Below are 23,392 nucleotides of genomic sequence, written 5' to 3'. Positions count from 1 at the left end.
GGCTAGAATATACGTTTAAAATTTCATAAAAATCTGTTCAGTCGTTCTCGAGTTATAAATGGTGTAACTAACATAACCTCGACTTTGTTTTATATAGATGTAAAATATTTAAATGGCTTTAAAAAATAACGGTCTGAGATAGAAAATTGAAAATTTAGAATTGTATGTATCTTCTACTTTTGCATCTCAGAAAAATAGTAAAAAACGGTTTTTCCAAAAATTAAAAAAAATATATCAGGGGGCAACCCCCCTTATGACGTACGCGTATGAAACTCCATATTGTCCTATTCCCAGTCCGCTCGAATATACGTGTAAAATTTCATAAAAATCTGTTCAGTCGTTCTCGAGTTATAAATGGTGTAACTAACATAACCTCGACTTTCTTTTATAGATGTAAAATATTTAAATGGCTATTAAGACATAACGGTCTGAGATAGAAAATTGAAAATTTAGGATTGTATGTATCTTTTGCTTCTACATCTCATAAAAAGAGGAAAAAACGGTTTTCCCAAAAATTTAAAAAATATATCAGGGGGGCAACCTCCCCTATGACGTACAGGTATGAAACTCCATATTATCCTATTCCCAGTCCGCTAGAATATACATGTAAAATTTCATAAAAATCTGTTCAGTCGTTCTCGAGTTATAAATGGTGTAACTAACATAACCTCGACTTTCTTTTATATATATATAGATGTCCTGTCACTATTTATGCAAAATAACGATCTTTTGTGAATTAGACTCATTTATTTATTAAATTTTGCATAATATAACGGCTCAACTAAAAACTGTTCTATATAATACAAAATGTTAAAACACAAACTCGCCGGGATTTTCGTCATAGAAAGACATGTTACTGATTGCTACCTTGTAGCAGTAAAAACGAGAGACGGGCGGGGAGAGTGAGAGAGAGGCACAAATATAGCTGCCGAGCCATTTATGTTCTTTTTCTCTCTCTGTCAGCGCTAACCGGTAGAGAATTTCATTTCGTGCCGTTATCACTTAAATCACAGTTAACACAAATTTTGAGTTGAGCCCTTATATTACTGAGGGTGCGAAAAGATAAGCAATAAAATAGAAGAAGTAAATATGAGACAAGCACTAACCTTCCAATATTTATATGTAGAATTACAAGACAACGGAAGACAGAAGACAGGATATAGGTATAGACGTATATAGCTGGAGTATGAAAATGAAATTTAAGAGGTCAGGTAGTTTAAATACATGGGTTGTCTGCCAAATGAAAATTCGGTCTCTAAAGCAAATATAATGAACAGAATAGAACAAGCCAGAAATGCTTTTTCGGGACTTCGTAAATTTCTTACTGATCGCAAGTTAGATTTCAACCTGAGATACAAGATGCTATAGTGTTATGTTTGGCCTGTTCTGTTGTATGGAATGGAAACATAAGTGTAAAGAGCCAGCTCCACTAACCAACTCGAAGTTTATAAAACGTGTTGCATGAACCATAAAAGAAGATAGAAATGAGGGACAATTAAGAACAGCGGACTGCGTGGATAGGGAACATTCTGATTATATAAAAGGTAAGAAGACTGCATCCTTACGACCATATTACGAGGAAAAAGATACACTTTTCAGCAACTGATACTCGAAGGAAAGATGGAGGGTAAGTGAAGTTTATGAAGTAACAAGATGTCATGGCTGCGTAATATTCGCCAATGGAAAGGAATCCACAGTTACGAAATGCTTCGCAATGCCGCTAGGTACAGAATAATTTAATCCTGACTATCTAACATATACATGACCAAAAAAGATAATCGTTTTCGTTTTGATTCAATTCGAGTCTCTTGCCATCCTCTGACACCTGATGTTTCGGAATCTATTCCTTGTCAAAGAGGCTTTACAAGAAGACTGAATTGAACCATAACGAAACGAAAAAGAACTGCAGATATCAAAATATTTGCAGCGGAGTGTGGTTAGACTGTCCTCTAACAGGGAATGAAAGGTCATATACATGACAAGATATTGACGACTACGCCAAAATTCAAGGCACCTTAATAAGTAGATATTTAGGCCACTATCTAATCAAGAGAAAACTACAAGAGAGTTTTTACCACAATTTGCCTAATTTCTTACAAGTGGGAACATAATGTACCGGGTGTCCCAATAATAATGGCTCTCGGCCATATCTCAGGAACCGTTTAAAGTACAGCTTTGAGAAAAAAATATTTATAACAAAAGTTGCCTCGGGAAAAGCCTCGAAATTATTTTCATAATTGTAGGTCCGCCGCTAGAGGGCGTAATTTAATATCAAAAATTAAAAAAATCAAAATTTCACAAAATTTACCTAATGAAAGGGTAATTATTTTCGAAAATCTAGTTTTCTTTGGAGAATATTAAATACAAGTATGCATTTTTAATCCTTTATTACAAAATTAGACCAAATTAGCAACATAGTACCGAAAACGGCATGTCGAAACCTTTTTTTTATCGAGATATCTTAAGAAACGTGTAAATTTTAAACAACTCTCAACGTCACCAGTAAACGAAGTTAAGGAATCGTAGTGTGCGTGTGCTATGGAAAAACAAAGAAACATTTTCCAGATGTAAACGTATATAATTAATTAAAACAAAAATAAGGCAAACAACGCTATAAAATATAACAAAGAACTAAAATCAACTACTTAATTAATGACGACCTAAATGTTCAAATTGTTGCCCATCATTTCCGATGCAAGCGTAGATTAAACACCAGTCTCAATTTCTGCTTTCGCAATGCTTTGAATGGCGTTTCGTATTCTCTAGATTCTGGATCATGTTTTCTCGAGTAGTGGGCCTAGCAGCAAAAATAAGGTTTTTAATTTGTCCCCATAAATAAAAGTCTAAAACATTTAAATCTGTTGCTATTCAATCTACTCCTGAAATAGTAAATGCTTTCATCGAAAATGATGGGCAACAATTTGAACATTTAGGCAGTCACTAAGACTAATTAAGTAGTTGATTTAATTCCTTTGTTACATTGTATAGTGTTGTTTGTCTTATTCTTGTTTTAATTAATTACATATATACGTTTACATCTGGAAAATGTTTATTTGTTTATCCATTGCACACTACTTTTCCTTAACCTCGTTTACCGGTGACAGTCACAGTTATGTTTTAAATTTACACATTTCTTAAGATATCTCGAGATTGAAAAAAGGTATCGATATTCAGTTATCTGTATTATGTTGCTAATTTGGTCTAATTTTGTAATACAGGAATAAAAATGCATACTTCCATTTTATCTTTTCCAAAGAAAACTAGATTTTTGAAAATAATTAAATAACGCCTCCTAGCTTGCATATTACTTATTAGGCTGTTTCTAAAAGAAGACTCTTACATTGACGAAAAAGAGCTGTTTTCAACAAGACCAAGTATGCAAAATTCAATTTAGCAGAACCGGACTTGCAGCCATTTTTCATAAGAAGGTTCCCACTCACCCACACCTCTTATTTGCAAAGGTAGACTTAAACTTGTGAAATCAAATATGCGCAGAATTTTATGAAGAATACGATGATTGGATTTCCAGTGCCATTTCATTATGTAAATTTTGTGAAATTTTGATTTTTTAATTTTTGATATTAAATTACGCCGTCTAGCGGTGGACCTACAATTATGAAAATAATTTCCAGGCTTTTCCCGAGGCAACTTTTGTTATAAATATTTTTTTCTCAAAGCTTTACTATACACGGTTGTTGAGATATGGCCGAGAGCCATTCTTATTGGGAAACCCGGTACAATTTTAATATTTCAATAATATTTCAAATTAAGAGTGAGGTTGGAGTACGGTCCTGACAATGATAATATGCATCACGTTGTAAACCGCTGCGAAATTTATCAGTTTTTAAATGATAAAAACACAGTTTAAAATTATTTTGTTAGTTCCTCCACATTGTTATAGCGGAAACACCATGTAAACCTCGCAAACCTGACGTGAGTACCAAAAACCACATCATATTATATTTATATTAAAAATAATATAACCTATAAAATATCCAAGAAATATAAATAGGACCAGTTTTGGGCCAAGATCCACACCGGTTTTTGAACCGGCGACAGGGCCGGCCTTGCAACGTCTCCAAAATTAATCAAACATGACTTCGAATAACACCATGAACACTACCCAAACTACATCTCACATCTCATATTCCAGTGTTGTTAACACGTTTAAACAACCAACAAAAGACGAAGCCATAGTTCTTTCTAGTATTGAAGGAATCAAAGTTCAAGAGCACATCATAGCCGTCGGTTCAATAGTTGGTCCATGTAACGTATCTTTCGCTTCCAGAATAGCCAATAATAGAATATGTATATATCTCTCTTCTAAAAATATGGTTGATTCATTGCTGCATTCCCACAAATACGTCAATATAAAAGAAACTCAAGTAGAAATAAGAAGACTTATCACTCCAGCTCAAAGACTGATAATATCAAACGCTGGTCCTTCTGTTCCAACCACGTTAATTGAACAAGAACTACGTAAAATGGGTATAAACGCCGTCTCTAAAATGACTTTTCTTAGGGTAGGAATGCCTGAAAGCGAATACAGCCATGTCTTGAGTTTTAGAAGGCAAACATTTATCACACCTTTAGAAAATATGTCCATTCCCGATTCTTTCATGATCTCTCATGATAATACCACTTACAGACTATACCTTTCTATAGAAGGATTCAACTGTTCAAAATGCAAGACTATTGGTCACCAGGAAACAGAATGTCCTGACAATGCTAATACAATCACTTCTAATGCAACCACTTCTAATACAACCAATCTTGACTCAACCAATTCTAATCCACCCACTTCTAATACAACAAATCCTGACCCAACCAATTCTAATACAACCACTTCTAAAGCTCTTCCAGAAACCTCCCAAAACACACAATATATAACAAATCTACCTTATAACCAAACAGAACAAAAACCTTCTGACAAAGCCTTAATATCCACCTCTAACGATCATTCAGCATCTTCCCAAAACATATTAGATCAGATCCCAGACATACAGGTCTCTAATAACCAATTAGAATCTACCATAGAAACTGACGACATGTCAAGACCTACAAATAATACAAATGAAACAAACACTTTAAAAATCCCAACATCATCAACTTTCAACACGATCAGCAATCTTACTCCATTAGAAATAACACAACCTAAAATTATTCCAAACGTCACAAAACATCTAAAAAGGCTCATCTCATCGTCTCCAGAAATCAACGAAAATACCACACAGACCGATTCTCATATCTTCACTTCTCCAGTAACAAGGAAATCAAAGAAAAAAACCAAAACGTCTAGAAGAAATTCTCGAGATGAACTTTTACTTTCCCTAGAGACAATTAAAGACAAAATCACAAACAGATCACCACCATTTGTCCTTAACTTCGACGAAATATGTGACTTTCTCGAAAACACATTAAACGCAAAACATCCCGAAATAACCTCAAAAATTATTCGAACGAAACATCCGAATTAATTCAGATCCTTAATTTTGTTCACGCTTATACCCACAATTCAAAATTAAAAAATAATATAACTCGATTAAGAAAGAAACTAAGCCCCAATAATTTCTCTTCCACAGAAGAGACCGATGAAACACATTCTCAGTCAGAACTCGAAAATGTCTAACCCCTATATATTACAGTGGAATATCAATGGGCTCTACACCCATTTAGAACAATTAAAACTTCTAACAAATGAAACATGCCCTAAAATCTTATGTCTTCAAGAAACTCATTTTAAGCAATCCAATATTAATCTTAAAAACTACCAATGTTTTCCAAAAAACAGAATAGCACAACAGGCAAGTGGCGGAGTAGCCATCTTTGTAAGAACAGACCAAGAAGCTAAGCCAATCACATTAAGAGTGACCTCAATTTCAAAAAGAAAGAAGATCCCATAGAATCACAGACGATGACCTCAAGACAATCCTCACCAAAAAAGTTTCATCAGTGTTAACATATTTAAAAGTAATAATATACATATTAATGTACATATTTAATGTAATACTTTGTATTGTTATATCCACTAATAACCCTGCGCGGTTGATGTGGTTTTGTGTTTTAAATAAAAAAAAAAAAGAGTGAGGTTTTACATTATACTTAACGGCATTTAACGACATCACTATATTCTACGTCAAGTAATTTTAATTTTACATTAACAAAATTTTGCTCAAAACTTTCGGGACATACGTTATATTTAAAATAATTGAAAAATAAATGTCGCAATTATAATCCAATCTACTAAAGCAAAACCTAAAAACAAAATGAAAGGAAATAATAGATTATCAAGACGGATTTCGGCTGCCAAGATTAACGATATTTTAATTCACTACTCTGAATAACTCAACAATGTCTAGAATGTTTCAAGGACGTTTACATACGGATTATTGATTTTAAAAATACTCCAAATAAAAATAAATAGGGTATTAAAAATCTAAACACTCGTTTATAATAATTTATTTATGATAACAAACAAAGTGGCTTATGAAAAATTGAAAAATAATAGAATTGAATAATTCGCACCCCGACATCGTTAGTACCATAACCCTGAAATCGCAAAGTTTTCAAGCGAGAAAAAACAAGATTTTATGTGAACTGCTGCAGAAACTTTTTTTCTGCAACTTCAGTATGTATGTTAACCAAATTCTGCACTTAATTTGATTATGTATGTAGCTATCTAATGTTAGTATTTATTTTTAGTAACTGTCAAAAAATTTTACCAGCAAGTGTCACTTGCTGTCATACTTTCACCATGTGAACAAGTCAAATTCACAGCTTAGATGTTACCTGGGGCATATTAGCAAAATATTTTAAACACCCACGCCTAATGTAGCATTTTAAACCAATGTTTCCTTGCCGGATTACTTTTACAGGGCTTTGACACACATAATTTTGTTAAATAATATCTTGGTGGTTAGCATGTATATTGCACGTAAGCACTGATGATGGCTGGTAAACCAGTCGAAAACTAGTTATTCGATTGTGATATAGCCCTTTTGTAAAGTAAAAAATATACCTTTTATAAAGGATTTTACAGTTTTTTGTATTATGGTATACAGCCAACTACAGGAAAACTTTTCCTTGTGGATTTTTTTATTTTTTTTTTATTAATGATATACAGCAAGCTACAGCAAATTATTAGAAATTATTATTTAGATATTAGAAATTATTGAGATATTTATTTTATAAGATATTAGAAATTTATTTTTTTAATTAAATATTATAATAAATTAAATATGTATTGTCTTTTAGGATATCGTTAATATCGAAATTAGTACAGATTATTTTAATTTTAAAGGATTATTATCAAAACCAAATCAAACTTATTGAAAGAAATTTAACATTTGTAAATCCATTCGAAATTTTCCTAAACCGTTGGGTATAATATTTAAATTAGTGACGTCCAAAATTTCATAAAATATTCATGAGTAGGTATTATTCTTATCTCTTTCAGGAATTGAATATGTACGCATTCGTTTACTAGTTTGTTGATATTCCAGAGCTGTCCATGTAAATCTGTCCAGGCTGCTCCAAAAATCACCCGTAATTTTTCTGAATAAGGTAATCAAGTTTAGCAATTTTTATATATCAAATTCGAAGTATTAACCCTTTGTGGACGGACTTTTTTTTTGTTTATAATATATGGTGAATAATTTGTTTTAGGACATATTAGGGCAAAAAATAGACAAAATAATTTTTTTTATATTATATTTTTTAATTATAAAAAAAAAGTGTTGCCATGTGGAACCACAAGGCCACAAACGAAAAAATTATTTAGCATGAAATGGAATGAAACAATTTTTTTTAGCGTCTGATCCATCACTTGTTATTTTACTCAAATCAAGACGTCTTTTCATTTTGGAATTCTATAACAAAACTTACCTGCTAGTAACCGATGGCCTAGTGGCACCTATTATAACCACCATAAAAATATCAAAATTCACTAAGTTATCTTCGCAGTTTATGAAGTCTCAATAGGGTAACATATAAATACATATATTTATCAACAAATTAACATAATACATATCTTTTATCAGTAGCAAAATGTTTGTTTATTTACAGGATCGCAGCTCATAAATAGGCCTGGATGCTGCGTACCAAAAAAAAGTTTATTAATAGCAAGCTGAAAAGTTGTTAATACCTTAATGGTGTCTAGTTGGACAAAATTTGATGTACGGGAACACTGAAACAGGGGAAGTTTTAATTGTGGAACAGTTTAAAAATTTGGAACGTCAGATACGAAAACGTCCCATGTGTTTTATCGGACAGAAATTCCGATTGATTTGTTACCCTTTCATTAAGCCCTCATGCAAAAGTCAGACTGCTATTTGTCACCAACATAATTCCTCATTGGACATGTTCTACGTGTCGGACTTAAACATTAAAATGCCTAACACATTTGTCGGACAAATATTTTTTCATATATTATAGAAAATTTGTTATTGAATAAACTTAAAAGCAACCTGCTAGGTTTCACAATCACAAACGTGTCAGATGACACGTTCCACAATTAAAACTTCTCCGGTTCCAGTGTTTCCATACAACTAAGTTTGTCCGACTAGACCCCTTAAGCTATTAACAAATTTTCAGCTGGCTATAAACCAACTTTTTTTTGGTACGCGGGATCCAGGCCTTAACCTACCTATGACCAATCTTTTTTGTTACACGGATGACCAACGGGGCTAAAAAAATGACCCCAGGTCAAAAATGCCCTGGAATGAATGTTTTCAGCATTTAAATCTTAATTTATCAATACATCCTCGTTTGCTGATACTATTTCATTTTCTATATCATCATAACATCATAAAAAACAAAAAAATCTCCTGGTTGGGATGGAATAAAGACAGAAACCATCAAACAAGTTAAGGAAAAAATTATTACTCCTTTGACTTTTCTCATTAATGCATGTTTTCAGGATGGTTGCTTTCCAAAATGTCTGAAAATAGGCAAAATCAAACCTCTGTTTAAAACAGGAAATAAAGAAGAGGTGAATAATTACAGACCAGTATCTTTGTTGTCTGTTTTTTCCAAAATATTTGAAAAAATTTTAAAAAATAGATTAGTAAATTTTTTGGAGAGGTTTAGTATAGTATCGGATTGCCAATACGGTTTTAGAGAAAGAAAATCGACACAAGATGCTACTTGTAAACTAAAATCACAAATTTCAGAAGCTTTTGAGTCTAATAAGAGTAGTTTATGCATATTCGTCGATCTCTCTAAGGCGTTTGACACGATATCTCACGAGATCTTGTTGAAAAAACTTGAGAAGTATGGTCTGAGACGACGGGTTTTGACATTACTAAAGAGTTACCTAACTGACAGAAAACAATTTGTAAAAATTGATGGTGTCAAAAGTGATCCTGAAGTAATTAATTATGGCGTACCGCAAGGGACCGTATTAGGCCCTCTACTTTTTACACTCTATTTTAATGACATGCTCAAACTAAAAACTGTTGGAAACATAATTAGTTTTGCTGATGACACTGCAATTTTTTATAAGGCCGAAAATTGGGAAGATCTTAAAATTATAGCAGAACAAGACTGCAAAGTTATAAAAACATGGTTTCAAAAAACAAACTCACATTAAATTATGAAAAAATTAAATATATACCTTTTGCAATATACAAAATTCTCTGCCAACTTTTAATTCATTAAAAATAAATAAAAAACAACAAATATTTGAAGCAGAGTACATAAAATATTTAGGAGTCATATTTTACAGGCACCTTAAATGGGACTTACAAATAAAAAATATTATAAGAAAAATACGAAGACTGCTACCAAAATTCCGCTATTTAAAAGAGTTTTTGGATGTTGGACGGCTTAAAATGCTTTACCTGTCTCTAGTACAATCTCATCTTGTATATGGGATTTTGGGATGGGGTGAAGTATCTGATTGCCATCTGGTGACCCTTCAAAATACTCAGAAATGGTTTCTTAAAATAATATATGGAAAACGAAAAACATATCCCTCAGACCAACTTTTTGATGAAACTCAGTTTCTTGATGTTCGGCAATTGTACTGCTTAGAACTTAAAAATATTCATGAAGATAAAATTCCTCTTGTAAAAGTGTCAAATTATGAAACAAGAAGAAAATTGAATGTCGAATGTCTTCACACTTTAAAAACAATCACGCAACGGTCAATTAAATATTTTGCTCCAAGAATATATAACCAATTGCCCATAAATTTTAAAAATGTAAATAATTTTTAATTGTATAAAAAATTAGTTACTGCTTGAGTAAAAGAAAAAAGGGAGTTGTGTAACAATTCAATAAATCTAAATTATACTAGATAAAAAAAACATAGAAATTAGATTAGAAGCTTTAAAAATAAAATAATGATTTGTAAAAAAAACAATAAACATAAACCTGTCAATATTAGACAGATTAAGTCAACAAGCATGTTAATGTTTTCAAGACTTTTCTTTACGTTTACTTTAGTGTAAGTAAACTGAATTTGTAAATTATTGTAATAACTATTGATTTGAATAAACATATATTATTATTATTATTAATATAAAAATCGCGAGCAGTAACACTTTCCTGTAACTCAGACTCAGTAAGATATTTGTGGACCATATCTTATAATGTACACAAAATACTAAGAAACTATAATAATACAGTGAGCACGTAAAGGTTGGAAGCGTATACGCTGTGAGCCCGTACGTAGAGGGGATATTTACAAATTCGCGAACGCCAGTAGTGACAAGTTTGTAAATGTTTACCGGAAATTTGACATAAATGTCAAAGTGATTAATTTAAAATTAAAACTAAAAACATTAATTATAAACAATATTAGTTGGTCAAAGCTGTGGTATATATTTTTACCTTAAATATACTTACGTTTTAAATACTGAATTTAAGTTTTTTTAATGTTCCGTAATATCTAATTATAAATAATCTATTATACTCTTAGCGCCATCTACACGATTATTGTCAAAGTATCCGAAGTAAGAAATTGATATTTTATCAATAGAACGTCAAAATGATTAGAAAAATCTTAAAAAAATCGATTACAATTTAATTACTTTTTTGCGTTTTAAATATTAAGCGATAACAATTAAATAATAAATTTAAAAATTACCGGTAAAAGTTGAATTAGTAACCGCTAGGAGCGACACCAGCGAAGCTCAGAGCGTATACAATCGGAAAATGAAAGAATAGGGCTTTTCATCGATTGTCATTTGTTTCGAGCTTCTGTCATGTGTCACATAATATTAATATATCTACGTCATACGTCTTCGGTTTCTATCATTGGTAATACCAATAACGTACGACGTAGTTATATTAATATTATGTGACACATGACAGAAGCTCGAAACAAATGACTGTGAATGAAAAGCCCTATACCCATGAACGATCACATCAATCACTTATTTTGTATTTATTATCTTTTTCTATACGCTGTGAGCTCGTACGTAGAGGGGATACTTACAAATTCGCGAACGCCAGTAGTGACAAGTTTGTAAACGTTTACCGGAAATTTGACATAAATGTCAAAGTGATTAATTTAAAATTAAAATTAAAAACATTAATTATAAACAATATTAGTTGGTCAAAGCTGTGGTATATATTTTTACCTTAAATATACTTACGTTTTAAATACTGAATTTAAGTTTTTTTAATGTTCCGTAATATCTAATTATAAATAATCTATTATAATCTTAGCGCCATCTACACGATTATTGTCAAAGTATCCGAAGTAAGAAATTGATATTTTATCAATAGAACGTCAAAATGGTTAGAAAAATCTTAAAAAAATCGATTACAATTTAATTAATTTTTTGCGTTGTAAATATTAAGCCATAACAATTAAATAATAAATTTACAAATTACCAGTAAAAGTTGAATTAGTAACCGACACCAGCGAAGCTCAGAGCGTACATGTTATTTATATATTCTATATGTTATTTATAGAAAAAGACAGCAAATATAAAATAAGTGCTCGATGTGATCGTTCATGGGTATTTTTTCATTTTCCGACTGTATATAATAATATCGTGACAATAATTTTTGGAAAAAGGGGTTATAAGAATAAATGGTAAGACTTACTCACAATTTATTTTGTTGTATCTTGGATGACCGGTTTCACACTTAAATTTGCTGTTCATTTTTGGATCCCCAAAAAGACCTAATTTTAACTTTATTACACATTGAAAAATAAGGGATCTGTCTTGAGGAGACAGTTGGGGACCAACCTATTGTTGTTACGATTAATACAGAATTAATTAGTGTGATTATTTGTCCGACTGTAAGTGGTGTTGTATTTATAAAGTTATTTTATTTTTTATAGACTGTTTATTTATTAAAAAAATATATTAAATTGCAGCGATGTAATATAGCTCTTTTTCTTTTAATGCCTATCAGTTTCGGATGTGGCGACCATAATAATAGCCATCTGTACTTTGAACACTGCTGTACTAAAAAGATTTGCGGTCGTTGTGTTGAACCACGTACGTAGATTGTTCATCCAGAAAATCATTCGCCTTCCTGGTCCTCGCTTTCTTTCTATTTTTCCTTCCAAGATTAGTTGCAGCATTGCTACAACTTGCTTCGACATTGCATTAAAACAGCGTTCGCTGTTCCTCATGATGTGACGGAGGTATTCGATCTTAGCTGTTTTATTGTGGTTGACAGCTTTTTTCTTTTTGTATTCCTAGAAAAACACCGTGATTAGTATCGTGGTCAGTATAAGATATCATTAAAAATAATGCTGCATTTCAAAAACCTCAATTTTCTTGCAGGTGGCATCTGCTAAAGTCCACGAATCAACTCCTTACAACAATATAGGAAAGATATAATATCGTAGTAACCTGATTTTTATAGGTATTGATAAATTATGACATTTGAATAACTTAGCCTTTTTAAAAATTCAAATCTTGCTTTCTCTATCCTACATTTGATTTTCATGGAATGGTTCCAATTATCATTGACGTTCGTAGCAAGGAAGGTGCATGTTTTTTCTCTTTTTATTTGTTGACCGTTCATACTAATTCGTCCAAATTGCTGTTCTTTCTTATAGATCATCATACATTTTTTCTTAGTATTTCGTGAAAGTCCGTATCTCTAACTGACTACTGTGATTCTGTTCATTTACTCCTTGAGGGCTTCAAACCTGTAAGCCAATACCACTATGTCGTTTGCATTTCTTATGTTATTGATACATTCTCCGTTAATTCGAATTCCGGCTTCAACACCGCTGCTTCTTGAAAGATTTCCTTAGAGAAGATGTTAAACAGCAGTAGTGATAGTAGTTATACATCCCTGGTGGACCTCAAGTTTAATGGTAATCAATGAAGCATGTATAAATATCGCAACTTACGCCTCTACATCGTTGAAATAGCACTAGTATATACTAAAGAAAGTCTCTCTGGTATCTACTGCATTGCGGAAACCAAACTGCGTACTGCTGATTTTTTCTAGTATTTCTCACCAAATAGAAGTGTTCTGGACATTGCTAGTATCCAAGTAAAGCAACCTATTTAAGTGTTATGCACTTCAGCAATCCAACCTCCTACAAATTGTCACGGCAGTTTATTATTATACTCTTATGTAAAAATAAATCGTTTGACTGATGACAAGTGGCGTTAAAAAATAAGAACTATATAATTATATGTTTAGTTAAAAACAAACGTCCTTAATATGTTATAAAAATATAGAGAAAAAGGACTTTGAAACTAATCCAGACAATTCAGACAGAACAACTTTGATAATATTTATTCATATTATTCATTTAAGGATTTCCAGGGAAGCAAAATATAGGTCTGGGAGTTTTACACTAAAACTTTTGCAATAACATTTTAAGTTTATCTTCCGCAAAGCTTATAAGTAAAGTTTTATACTGTGGAATATTTACATCATTTTAAACATTGTAGAGTTTTCAAACATATATTTCACAAAACTGCAATTATATTTTCACATCTTTTATAGTTTTCAGTATAATGTACTAGTAGTAAACTGTATGAAATGTACCTACTAATGGCAAAAAAATGCAACACTAAGAAGGAAAAATTTATTTTTTAAATATTTATTTATGGAAATATATTAAAATATTTTTAACATAATAAGGAATGAATCCCTCTAATCGGCTGTATACCATAATAAAAATTACTTAGAAGTAAAAAATCTTCCTGTGAAGATGGTATATAATTTTAATAAAACATTTTTCTAAAAAATAGCCTAGTTGGAATCAAAGTCGGTACATCACAAAATACATCACACAAAAGTTTTCAGACTAATCAGTCCATCACCAGGTTAGACTCCTGATCAGATTCAAAGCAGTTGAAACTAACTACAGAGATAGGTCACATGACCTTTTAAATACAACATTTGCTCCATCTAGGCTAAATTAAAAGCGACGCTAAGTCCATGTTTAAAGAATAAATTATCTTAGGGCAAGAACAGAACAAGTGGGTCGAGGTGGAGGTGTAGGTCGCGGTGGAAGCTACTACTTAAGTCGCGGTCGATGTCGACAGCACATAGCAAGGAAGTCACCTGCGCTGTCAGTTCAGCTAAAACCACTATCAAGTGATGTATTTTAATGAAATTTGAATGACAAAAAGACTGTACTTTTGCGATGTTGTGTCAGTCAAGTGATGATAGTAATGAAATGTCAGCGATAAATAATCAGATCCTCCTTCATATTTCAAATATTTACTGTATTTAATTACTTTGGAAATTCAAAAATAAACTGAATACAAAAAAGGGATTATATAAAAAGTATCAACTCAGATAGCGCAGGTAATGAAAACTTGGCTTCAAACGGACCAATCACAGGGAAGCATCCTTGTAGGCCGCGCAGTAAATATCCATGTAAAACAATGTATCCATGTAAACTACACCAAACAGTAATTTTTTCTGAATGTATTGGCAACTCTTGAAACTCTTTGCGTTGCACATCAACCCAAATACGGGCATCTTGTTTATTCAGGTCCTCAGTAAGTCAAAAACGGGCCCCATCGGAAAACATTTTTTTTTATTTAAGCGCCCGACACACATTCCTCTTTAACCATTTAACGTCTAATTTCGTAATACAGCTATATCATTTCTAGACTTTGTGCCGAATTAAGTCTTTCTAGGATGAAATGTCAAATAATACTGAATAAGAAAGCAACTTTAGGTGATAAAAATAATAATATCGTATGGCATTTTTGCCGGGGAGATCCTTTCGGGCAGTTCCAGCGCCACTTACACCTTTAACCCTGTTTCAAGTAACTAGTGCCGATGTACACTAGCCCAGGGGGACCGACGGCTTTTTGTGCTCCACGAGGCACGGTGAAACGGCTCGTGTCATTATTGGAAATGAAAATGGTTTGTCTTGGCAGGGCTCGAACCCACGTGCACTGGCGTATGAGGCCAGCGAATATGCCTTTACTCCACGACCGCTCACTTTAGGTGATACCATTCATGCACGATCTCCCAACAAATCCTCACCAAAAAAAGTGTCTCTAAATTAATCACCCTTTACAAATAAACTAAAGTTAAATATATACAGAAATAAATTGTCTTATCTCTTTGGTTTTTGCGGAAAAAAAAACTCCAGTTTAAGAAAAAATAGCGAGGTAAATACTGTATCACATTATACATATTTTTAGATAAGATTTACAAATAAATTAATACTTTGTATTCAAATAAATAACCGTATACAAAGTAATGGATTGTTGGTGCTTTCTGCATCAGTATATTATTATATTATTCTTATCCGCCACTGGTCAAAAAAGGACACTTTATTTCATAATATGTAATAATGAACGCGTAAAAAATGATGTAATGAAACGATGATACGAAATAGCTTACATATTTTACTATTTGTGTCTCTAACATTATTAATCTTTATTTCTAGTTTTGGTGACCGGTAGAGCTGCTGAAAAAGTCCAAACTGAATGCTGAAAAGGTAATATACGATTTTTACATAACTTACACGGACAGCCAGTGCCATGCATGCTAAAAACCTGCCAAAGTTTTTAGCGGCAACAGGCAAATATGCATTGTTTATGTACGGACCGCGAATTTTTTTACTGGCGTATAAATTCAATGTTTATTTACATTATACAACAGCAACCAGGTAGCAAATGTTAGTAAAATAAATGTATGAAATTTATTGTTGTTCTGATTACGATGTGAATTTTAATGATCAAAATATTGGTGCTCAAATAACTCTACAGTTTTTTTAAATACCGCTTTGTGAAACTATAGTTTTTACTGTTTTTAAACTGCTCTAATTTAACAGGTTATAGTCTAAGAGCTAGTGAACCCTCCGACTAACGGTCTTCCTGTAAGGCTAGAAATTTGTATAGTGATAATTCATAGCACACCAAGGCTAAAAACCATGACCTGGCAGGCATCAGCCCTGCACGTGTATCTACCAGGTGAATCGAAAAGTGCGTAGTTTAGGGGAGAAATAAACTTTCTCCTGTAAGGTTTAAATTTAAGTATGTGTTTGAGTAAGTCATTTAGAAGAAATGTGTACAATGCCAGGCGATTGTGAACAGCATGAGATCTTGCCAGGCCAGGAAAAGCTTAGGGATTTTCCTAAAATCATTTTTTTTGCATCGAACAAAGTTTGTTTAGGTTTTCTGAATCATTCCAAACAGAAAAAGTCTTTAGTGATTTTTCTCTTAGTTTAAGAGTTTTTGTTATATAATCGATTAAAAATTTTGATAATTGCGAAATCGGCCATTTTTAACCGTAAATCGGACATTTAACTAAAAATTTACAATGTTTCCAAGCTCATTGCTAATCAAGCGGGCGCGACACTGTAGTAGGGATGGGAAAAACCTACCGGTTTTAACCTCAAACCGGTTTTTTACTTCGCAATAACCGGTTTTACCAGTTGTTTTTGTCCCGGTTATAACCGGTTTTTTCTTTTTAAAGTAAAAACCGGTTATTAGGTTTTTACGGCGATTAGGATTAGGTTAGGTATTATTTTGAATCCCAATCATAATTATCATTCTCAAGTAATTTTTCCAAACAAAACCATAATTCAAATTCTATATTGTAAATACAGAGTCAAACTGAAAGTGCAAACTCACATCAGCCAGAAACAATTAAGTTTTATTATAATATTTCGTTCAAAAGCTATTTGTAACCATAATATTTACATAAGAAATGATCTGGTTGAAGTAGACACAAACATCATCTATTTTTCAGACTGGACTCTTGACATTGAAAGTGGGTGAATGACTTTTTCTGATTACCAAAAATAATGTTCTGACAATGAATATCGAATTAACGATTACGAATACGAATCTCCAAGGATTTCCCTACGTTTTTAAAACGATACACCCATACGGGGAGTATTAAATGAGTTAAAATTTACCTATTATACAAATATACAAACGTGTTAAAAGAAATACATGATAAATTTTTTTTGATGGTAGTAAAAATAAAAGATAAGTTGCATTATCCAATTTATTTTTAAGTAAAATATTTATGGTGATTTTTTTTTTAAATCCCATTTGAAAGAGTCTGAGAAATCTTTTTAAGTTGAAAGGGTTGGGTTAAACTGTATATTATTGCAATATGTATAAATAATCTTACGCTATATTATATTTATTAATAATCAATAAATATATAATAATAACAAACTAATAAATAAATATAATAATTAATAGAATAAAATGGTTTTATTAAAAATTGTGTTTTATTTATATTGATATTGATGTTCTTTCTATTTCTAATTTTGATTATATTGATATCAAGTATCGAGTCGAGTGGAGTATCGCAAACTAAAGTGCATTGTAAATGTAACATTGCAACCTATGGATTAAAAAAACCGAAAAATGGTTTTTAGAAAAACCGGTTTTTTTGGCCGGTTATAACCGCCAGGTTAAACCGTAATAAAAAAACCGGTATAACCGAAAACCGGTGTTTTGTCAAAAACCGCCATCCCTACACTGTAGTATAATAAGTGAGGACATTTGAGTTTGCATAAATTCATTATCTCGCGAATGGGCAAATTTAAAGGGAAATCCTCAGAGAGGTCGATTTTTATTCTTAAATTAGGACTTTTTGGCATGTATATAATACTAGTGACGTCATCCATCTGGGCGTCATGACGTAATCGTTGATTTTTTTAAATAAGTTAGGGGGTTGTTGGATAGCTCATTTGAGAGGTTATTTAATTCTCTATTCAGTAATATGAACATTAATAAAATTATTTATACAGGGTGTACAAAAAAAAATTTATTAAATTAATTTAGACTAAAAGAAGAAAAAAATTTTTGTACACCCTGTATAAATAATTATGTTCATGTTTATACTACTGAATAGAGAATTAAATAGCCTTTCAAATGAGCTATAACATGACCCCTACTCTCATTAATAAAAATCATTTATTACGTCTTCACGCCCAGATGGATGACGTCACTAGTATTATATATATGTTAAAAAGTCCTAATTTAAAAATAAAAATCTACCCGTCTGAGGAATTCTCTTCAAATTTCCCATTCTCGAGATAATGAATTTATGCAAACTCAAACGTCCTCACTTATACTACAGGGTTGCGCCCGCTTGATTAGCAATTAAAAAACAAAGGGGTTTTCGATATTATATTGCAAAAAACTCTTCGGGATTTGATCAAACAATGTCTATAGAATACATACCTACCTTGGCAACATTGAAATTTTTAGTTAAATGTCCGATTTAGGGTTAAAAATGGCCGATTTAGCAATTTTCAAAATTTTTAATCGCTTATATAACAAAAACTATTAACTTAAGAGAAAAATCACTTAAGACCTTTTCTGTTTGAAATGATTTAAAAGCCCTAAAAAAACTTTGTTCGATGCGAAAAAATAAGTTTAGGAAAATCCCCTAATCTTTCCCCTCGCCTGGCAAGGCAAGGTCTTATGCTGTTCAGAATCGCCTGGCATTGTGCACATTTCTTCTAAATGACGTACTCAAACACATTACTTACTTACTTATCCTCTTCGTTCCCACTGGAACATAGGGCATCTACTGTCATTCTCCATTTTTGCCGATACTGTGCTTTTTCTCTAACTCCTTTCCAGGTTAGGCCGACGTTTTCTGCTTCTTTAATAATTGTTTTGTTCCATGTATTTATCGGCCTCCCCTGTTTCCGTTTTCCTGGAGGTTCGAATTCCAATGCTTGTTTTGTTATGTCTGTGTCTGGTTTCCGCAGAGTATGGCCCACGGCCCACCCATTTTTCCATCTTCTCTTTCTTATTTCTTTATGTATTGGTTCTTGCTTCGTTTTTTTCCATAAGTCTGAGTTTGTAATTCTGTTGGGCCAAAATATTTTTAAAATTTTTCGTAAGCATTTATTGATGAAGGATTGAATCTTTCCAGTGTTGTGTTTTGTTATTCTCCAAGTTTGTGATCCGTATAATAGTACTGCCTTTACATTGCTATTGAAGATTTTTACTTTGGTGTCCAGTTTTATTTCATTAGATTTCCATATATTATTTAACATATAATATGCTGTCTGTGCTTTGCCAATTCGTGTCTGGATATTCTCCTCTGCTCCTCCTGTCGTGCTCAATATACTTCCTAGGTAATTAACTCTTTCCACTGATTTCAGCTCTTGGTTTTCTATGTGTATGCCCATTTCTCTCAGTGTGTTAATCTTCATTAATTCAGTTTTATTCATGTTTATCTCCATACCCAATTTTTTACCTTCTTTGGCTAATTTCTCACTTTTTTTCTGCATGCTCTGTCTCTTTGCTGAAAGTAGGCATACATCATCTGCGTATTTAAGATCTTCTAATTGTTCAAAGGTATTCCAGTGTATCCCAGTTTTACCGTTGCTGCTTTTTCTCATAAGCGAGTCCATGACAATAATGAACAGAGTAGGAGGCAGTATACAACCCTGCTTTACACCGCTGTTAATGTCGATTGGTTCTGTTAAATTCCCGTCGTATAATACTTTTGCTGTGGTATTTTCATAAAACAACTTCATCATTCTTAAGAATTTGTCCGGTATCCCATAACTCTACTATTTCCCAAAATTTTTCTCTATGTAGGATATATAAAGCCTTTCTAAAGTCAATGAAGTTTAGATATAGTTTACTTTGCCATTCCACTGACTGCTCGATGATCATTCTGAGCGTGCAGATCCCAAGTTAGCTTGATTTGGTCTTAATTTTTGGTCTATTTTATTTTTCATTCTATTAAGCATGATACTAGTCATCACTTTGCTCGCAACACATAAGAGGGTTATAGGTCTCCAGTTCTCGCACTTTGAGGTGTCACCTTTTTTCGGAATAGTGATTATAATACTTTCTGTCCATTCTTTGGGAATTTTCTCTTGACTCCATATATTTTCAAATAGTTTATACAATAAATGTATCATTTTTCCAGTGTTTACTTTAAACAGCTCACCTACAATATCATCTGGACCTGCTGCCTTTCCCTTTTTGAGTTGTTTTATACTCTCTGTTATTTCCTCTCGGCTGAAGTTGGAGACATCAATATCTAACGGTTCCGGGTTTTCTTCTTTCTCAATATTTTCTAGTGAATTCACATTGTAGTTAAACAAATCAGTGAAATACTCTATCCATCTTCTTGCTATATCTTTTTCTGCTGTTAGTATTTGATTATCTTTACCTCTAATATATGTGTTCCGTGGTGTACATTTCCTGGCGAGTTTCTTTGTGTTTTCATAAAGTTTTCTCATATCATTAGTTGCTGCAGCTTGTTCGGCTTCTATTGCTAAATTATCGTAGTATGTTCTTTTGTCTTCTTGACTTCAATGTCTTTTCTCTTGTATTCCTCTTTTAGTTCGTCTTTTCTATCTTCCTTTGTTGTTAATATTTTCTCTTCAATTTCTCTTCTTTGTCAATCTTGTCCCAAGTATTCTTTGAAATCCATGGATTATTGTTCCTGAGTTCTTTGCCAAGGACGTACTCGGCTGTATCTTTGATAGCTGTTTTTAAGTTTGTCCAGGATTCTTCGATATTTTCGTTAACTACTCCTTTTTTTCTTATATTGTTGTCGAATTCATCCTGGTATCTTTTTCTTGTTTCTTCATTGTCAAGCCATTGCGTGTTGTATATGATCCTATTGTTATCCTTGTTCTTCTTTTTGGCAGTTAGTCTGATTTTCAGTTTTGCTCGTACTAGTGTGTGGTCTGTTGATGCATCTGCTCCCCTCTGCGATCTTACATCTAGTAATGAGCTTCTCCATCTTTTTGCTATACAAATATGATCGATCTGATTTTGTGTCTTTCCGTCAGGGGATGTCCATGTTGTTTGTGTATTTTCTTATGGGAGAAAAGGTTTTCGCCTATAACAAACTCGTTCTGGGCACAGAAATCTATTGATAATTATCCATTTTTATTTCTTGTATCTATGCCATCTGTGCCCATTACTGTTTCTCTATCTTTATTTGCTTCATCGATTTTAGCGTTCCAGTCTCCCATAAATATGAAGATGTCTCTCTTATGTTTGTTCAGTAATTTGTCATATTGTGATTGTAGTATAGAAAAGTTCTTTCATTGGTAGTTCTTTCTCATTGGTGGGGGCATAAACATTTATTATAGTTGTGTTCTGAAATCTTGTATTGAATCTTGCATAGATTATTCTATCTGATATTCCTTCCCATTCTAGTAACGCGTCAGTAGCTTCTCTATCTAGCATAAATCCTACACCACTCTCATAGTTTGATTCGCTTCCTTCTTTGCCAGAGTACAAAATCGTTTCTCCAGAGTTTAATTTATATTTACCTTTTTCCTTCCATCTTATTTCACTTAGCCCTAGGATCTGGATTTTGTATCTCTTAACTTTACTTGCTATTTGCAATACTCACAATGGATCTCTCATTGTGCGGACATTCCAATATCGTATATATTTTGTTTTCCTCGTATCCATTTTTCTCGTGTCCATTTTTCTCGCTGTGTTCGTCATCGTTTTTTCCGATCTGTTTCCGAGGCCAACAGTAGATGTTTCTTTAGCGATTGTGTTCTTTACGTGGTAGGGTTGCTAGCCCTACGCACAACCCTCCTCCTTTTTCAGCCGGACTTGGGACCTTCCTAGGCGGAGTTACTCAAACACATACTTAAATTTAAACTTTACAGGAGAAAGTTTATTTTACCCCCTAAATTTGCACTTTTCGATTCACCTGGTAGATACACGTGCAGGGCTGATGCCTGCCAGGTCATAATTTTTAGCCTTGATATGCTATGAATTATCACTATACAAATTTCTAGCCTTACAGGAAGACCGTTAGTCGGAGGGTTCACTAGCTCTTAGACTAGTATAAGAGCTAGTGAACTCTCCGACTAACGCTCGTCCTGTAATGCTAGAAATTTGTCTAGTGATAATTCATAGCACACCAAGGCTAAAAACCATGACCTGGCTGGCAGGCATCAGCCGTGCACGTATATCTACCAGGTGAATCGAAAAATTCAAATTTAGGGGGTAAAATAAACTTTCTACTGTTAAGTTTAAATTTAAGTATGTCGTGTTTGAGTAAGTCATTTAGAAGAAATGTGTAAAATGACAGGCGATTCTGAAGAGCATAAGACCTTGTCAGGCGAGGGGAAAGGTTAGGGGTTTTTCCTAAAAGTGATCTTTTTTGCATTGAACAAAGTTTTTTTAGGTTTCTTGAATCATTCCAAACAGAAAAGGTCTTTAGTGATTTTTTTCTTAGGTTAATAGTTTTTTATATAAGCGATTAAAAATTTTGAAAATTGCGAAATTGGCCATTTATAACCCTAAATCGGACATTTGACTAAAAATTTCAATGTTGCCAAGGTAGGCAGATATTCTTTAAACATTCATTGATGAAATCCCGAAGAGTTTTTTGCAATAAAATATCGAAAGCTCCTTTGTTTTTAATTGTTAATCAAGCGGGCGCGACACTGTAGTATAAATGAGGACGTTTGAGTTTGCACAAATTTATTATCTTGAGAATGGGCAAATTTGAAGAAAAATCCTCAGACAAGTCGATTTTTATTTTTAAATTAGAACTTTTTGGCATATATATATAATACTAATGACGTCATCCATCTGGGTGTGATGACGTAATCGATGATTTTTTTACATTAGAGTAGTGGTTGTGTGATTGCTCATTTGAAAGGCTATTTAATTCTCTATCCAGTAATATAAACCTTAACATAATTATTTATACAGGGTGTACACACAATTTTTTTCTTCCTTTTGTTTAAATTAATTTAATAAAAATTTTTTTTGTACACCTTGTATAAATAATTATGTTAATGTCTATATTACTGAATAGAAAATTAAATAACCTTTCAAATGAGCTATCAAATAACCCCTACTCTCATTTAAAAAAATCATCGATTACGTCATCACGCCTAGACGGATTACGTCACTAGCATTATATATATGCCAAAACGTCCTAATTTAAGAATAAAAATCGACCTGTCTGAGGATTTCTCTTTAAATTTTCCCTTTCTCGAGATAATAAC

The 23,392-nt window shown here is 32.6% G+C and overlaps 2 protein-coding genes across 2 annotated transcripts in view; both read left to right on the top strand.

The window, feature by feature from the left end:
• LOC114324501 (connectin-like) overlaps positions 1 to 23,392 on the top strand; it is a 1,593,699-nt gene that overhangs the window by 350,072 nt on the left and 1,220,235 nt on the right. Inside the window, exon 2 of the mRNA XM_028272355.2 lies at positions 15,848 to 15,898. The gene's annotated coding sequence lies outside the window, so the exon portion shown is untranslated. The remainder of the gene's footprint in view (positions 1 to 15,847; positions 15,899 to 23,392) is intronic.
• On the top strand, positions 4,095 to 15,894 carry LOC126882488 (putative uncharacterized protein DDB_G0282133). The gene is made up of 3 exons (XM_050647453.1): positions 4,095 to 4,523; positions 4,707 to 5,397; positions 15,848 to 15,894. The coding sequence occupies exons 1-3, from the start codon at positions 4,095 to 4,097 to the stop codon at positions 15,892 to 15,894; spliced, it is 1,167 nt and encodes a 388-aa protein (XP_050503410.1).

This window comes from Diabrotica virgifera, chromosome 3 (genome assembly GCF_917563875.1).
Source record: "Diabrotica virgifera virgifera chromosome 3, PGI_DIABVI_V3a".
Taxonomy (NCBI): domain Eukaryota; kingdom Metazoa; phylum Arthropoda; class Insecta; order Coleoptera; family Chrysomelidae; genus Diabrotica; species Diabrotica virgifera.
Note: the sequence above shows the minus strand (reverse complement) of the source record. Positions and strands in the feature narration are given on the sequence as shown.

What these genes read in the sequence shown, in the direction of transcription:
- LOC126882488 (XM_050647453.1), top strand. Translation starts at nt 4,095, where the DNA reads ATGACTTCGAATAACACCATGAACACTACCCAAACTACATCTCACATC. An exon ending in CTAAAATGACTTTTCTTAGG is followed by an intron (nt 4,524 to 4,706) that starts GTAGGAATGCCT and finishes ATTGGTCACCAG; the next exon opens with GAAACAGAATGTCCTGACAA. An exon ending in CCTTAACTTCGACGAAATAT is followed by an intron (nt 5,398 to 15,847) that starts GTGACTTTCTCG and finishes CTTTATTTCTAG; the next exon opens with TTTTGGTGACCGGTAGAGCT.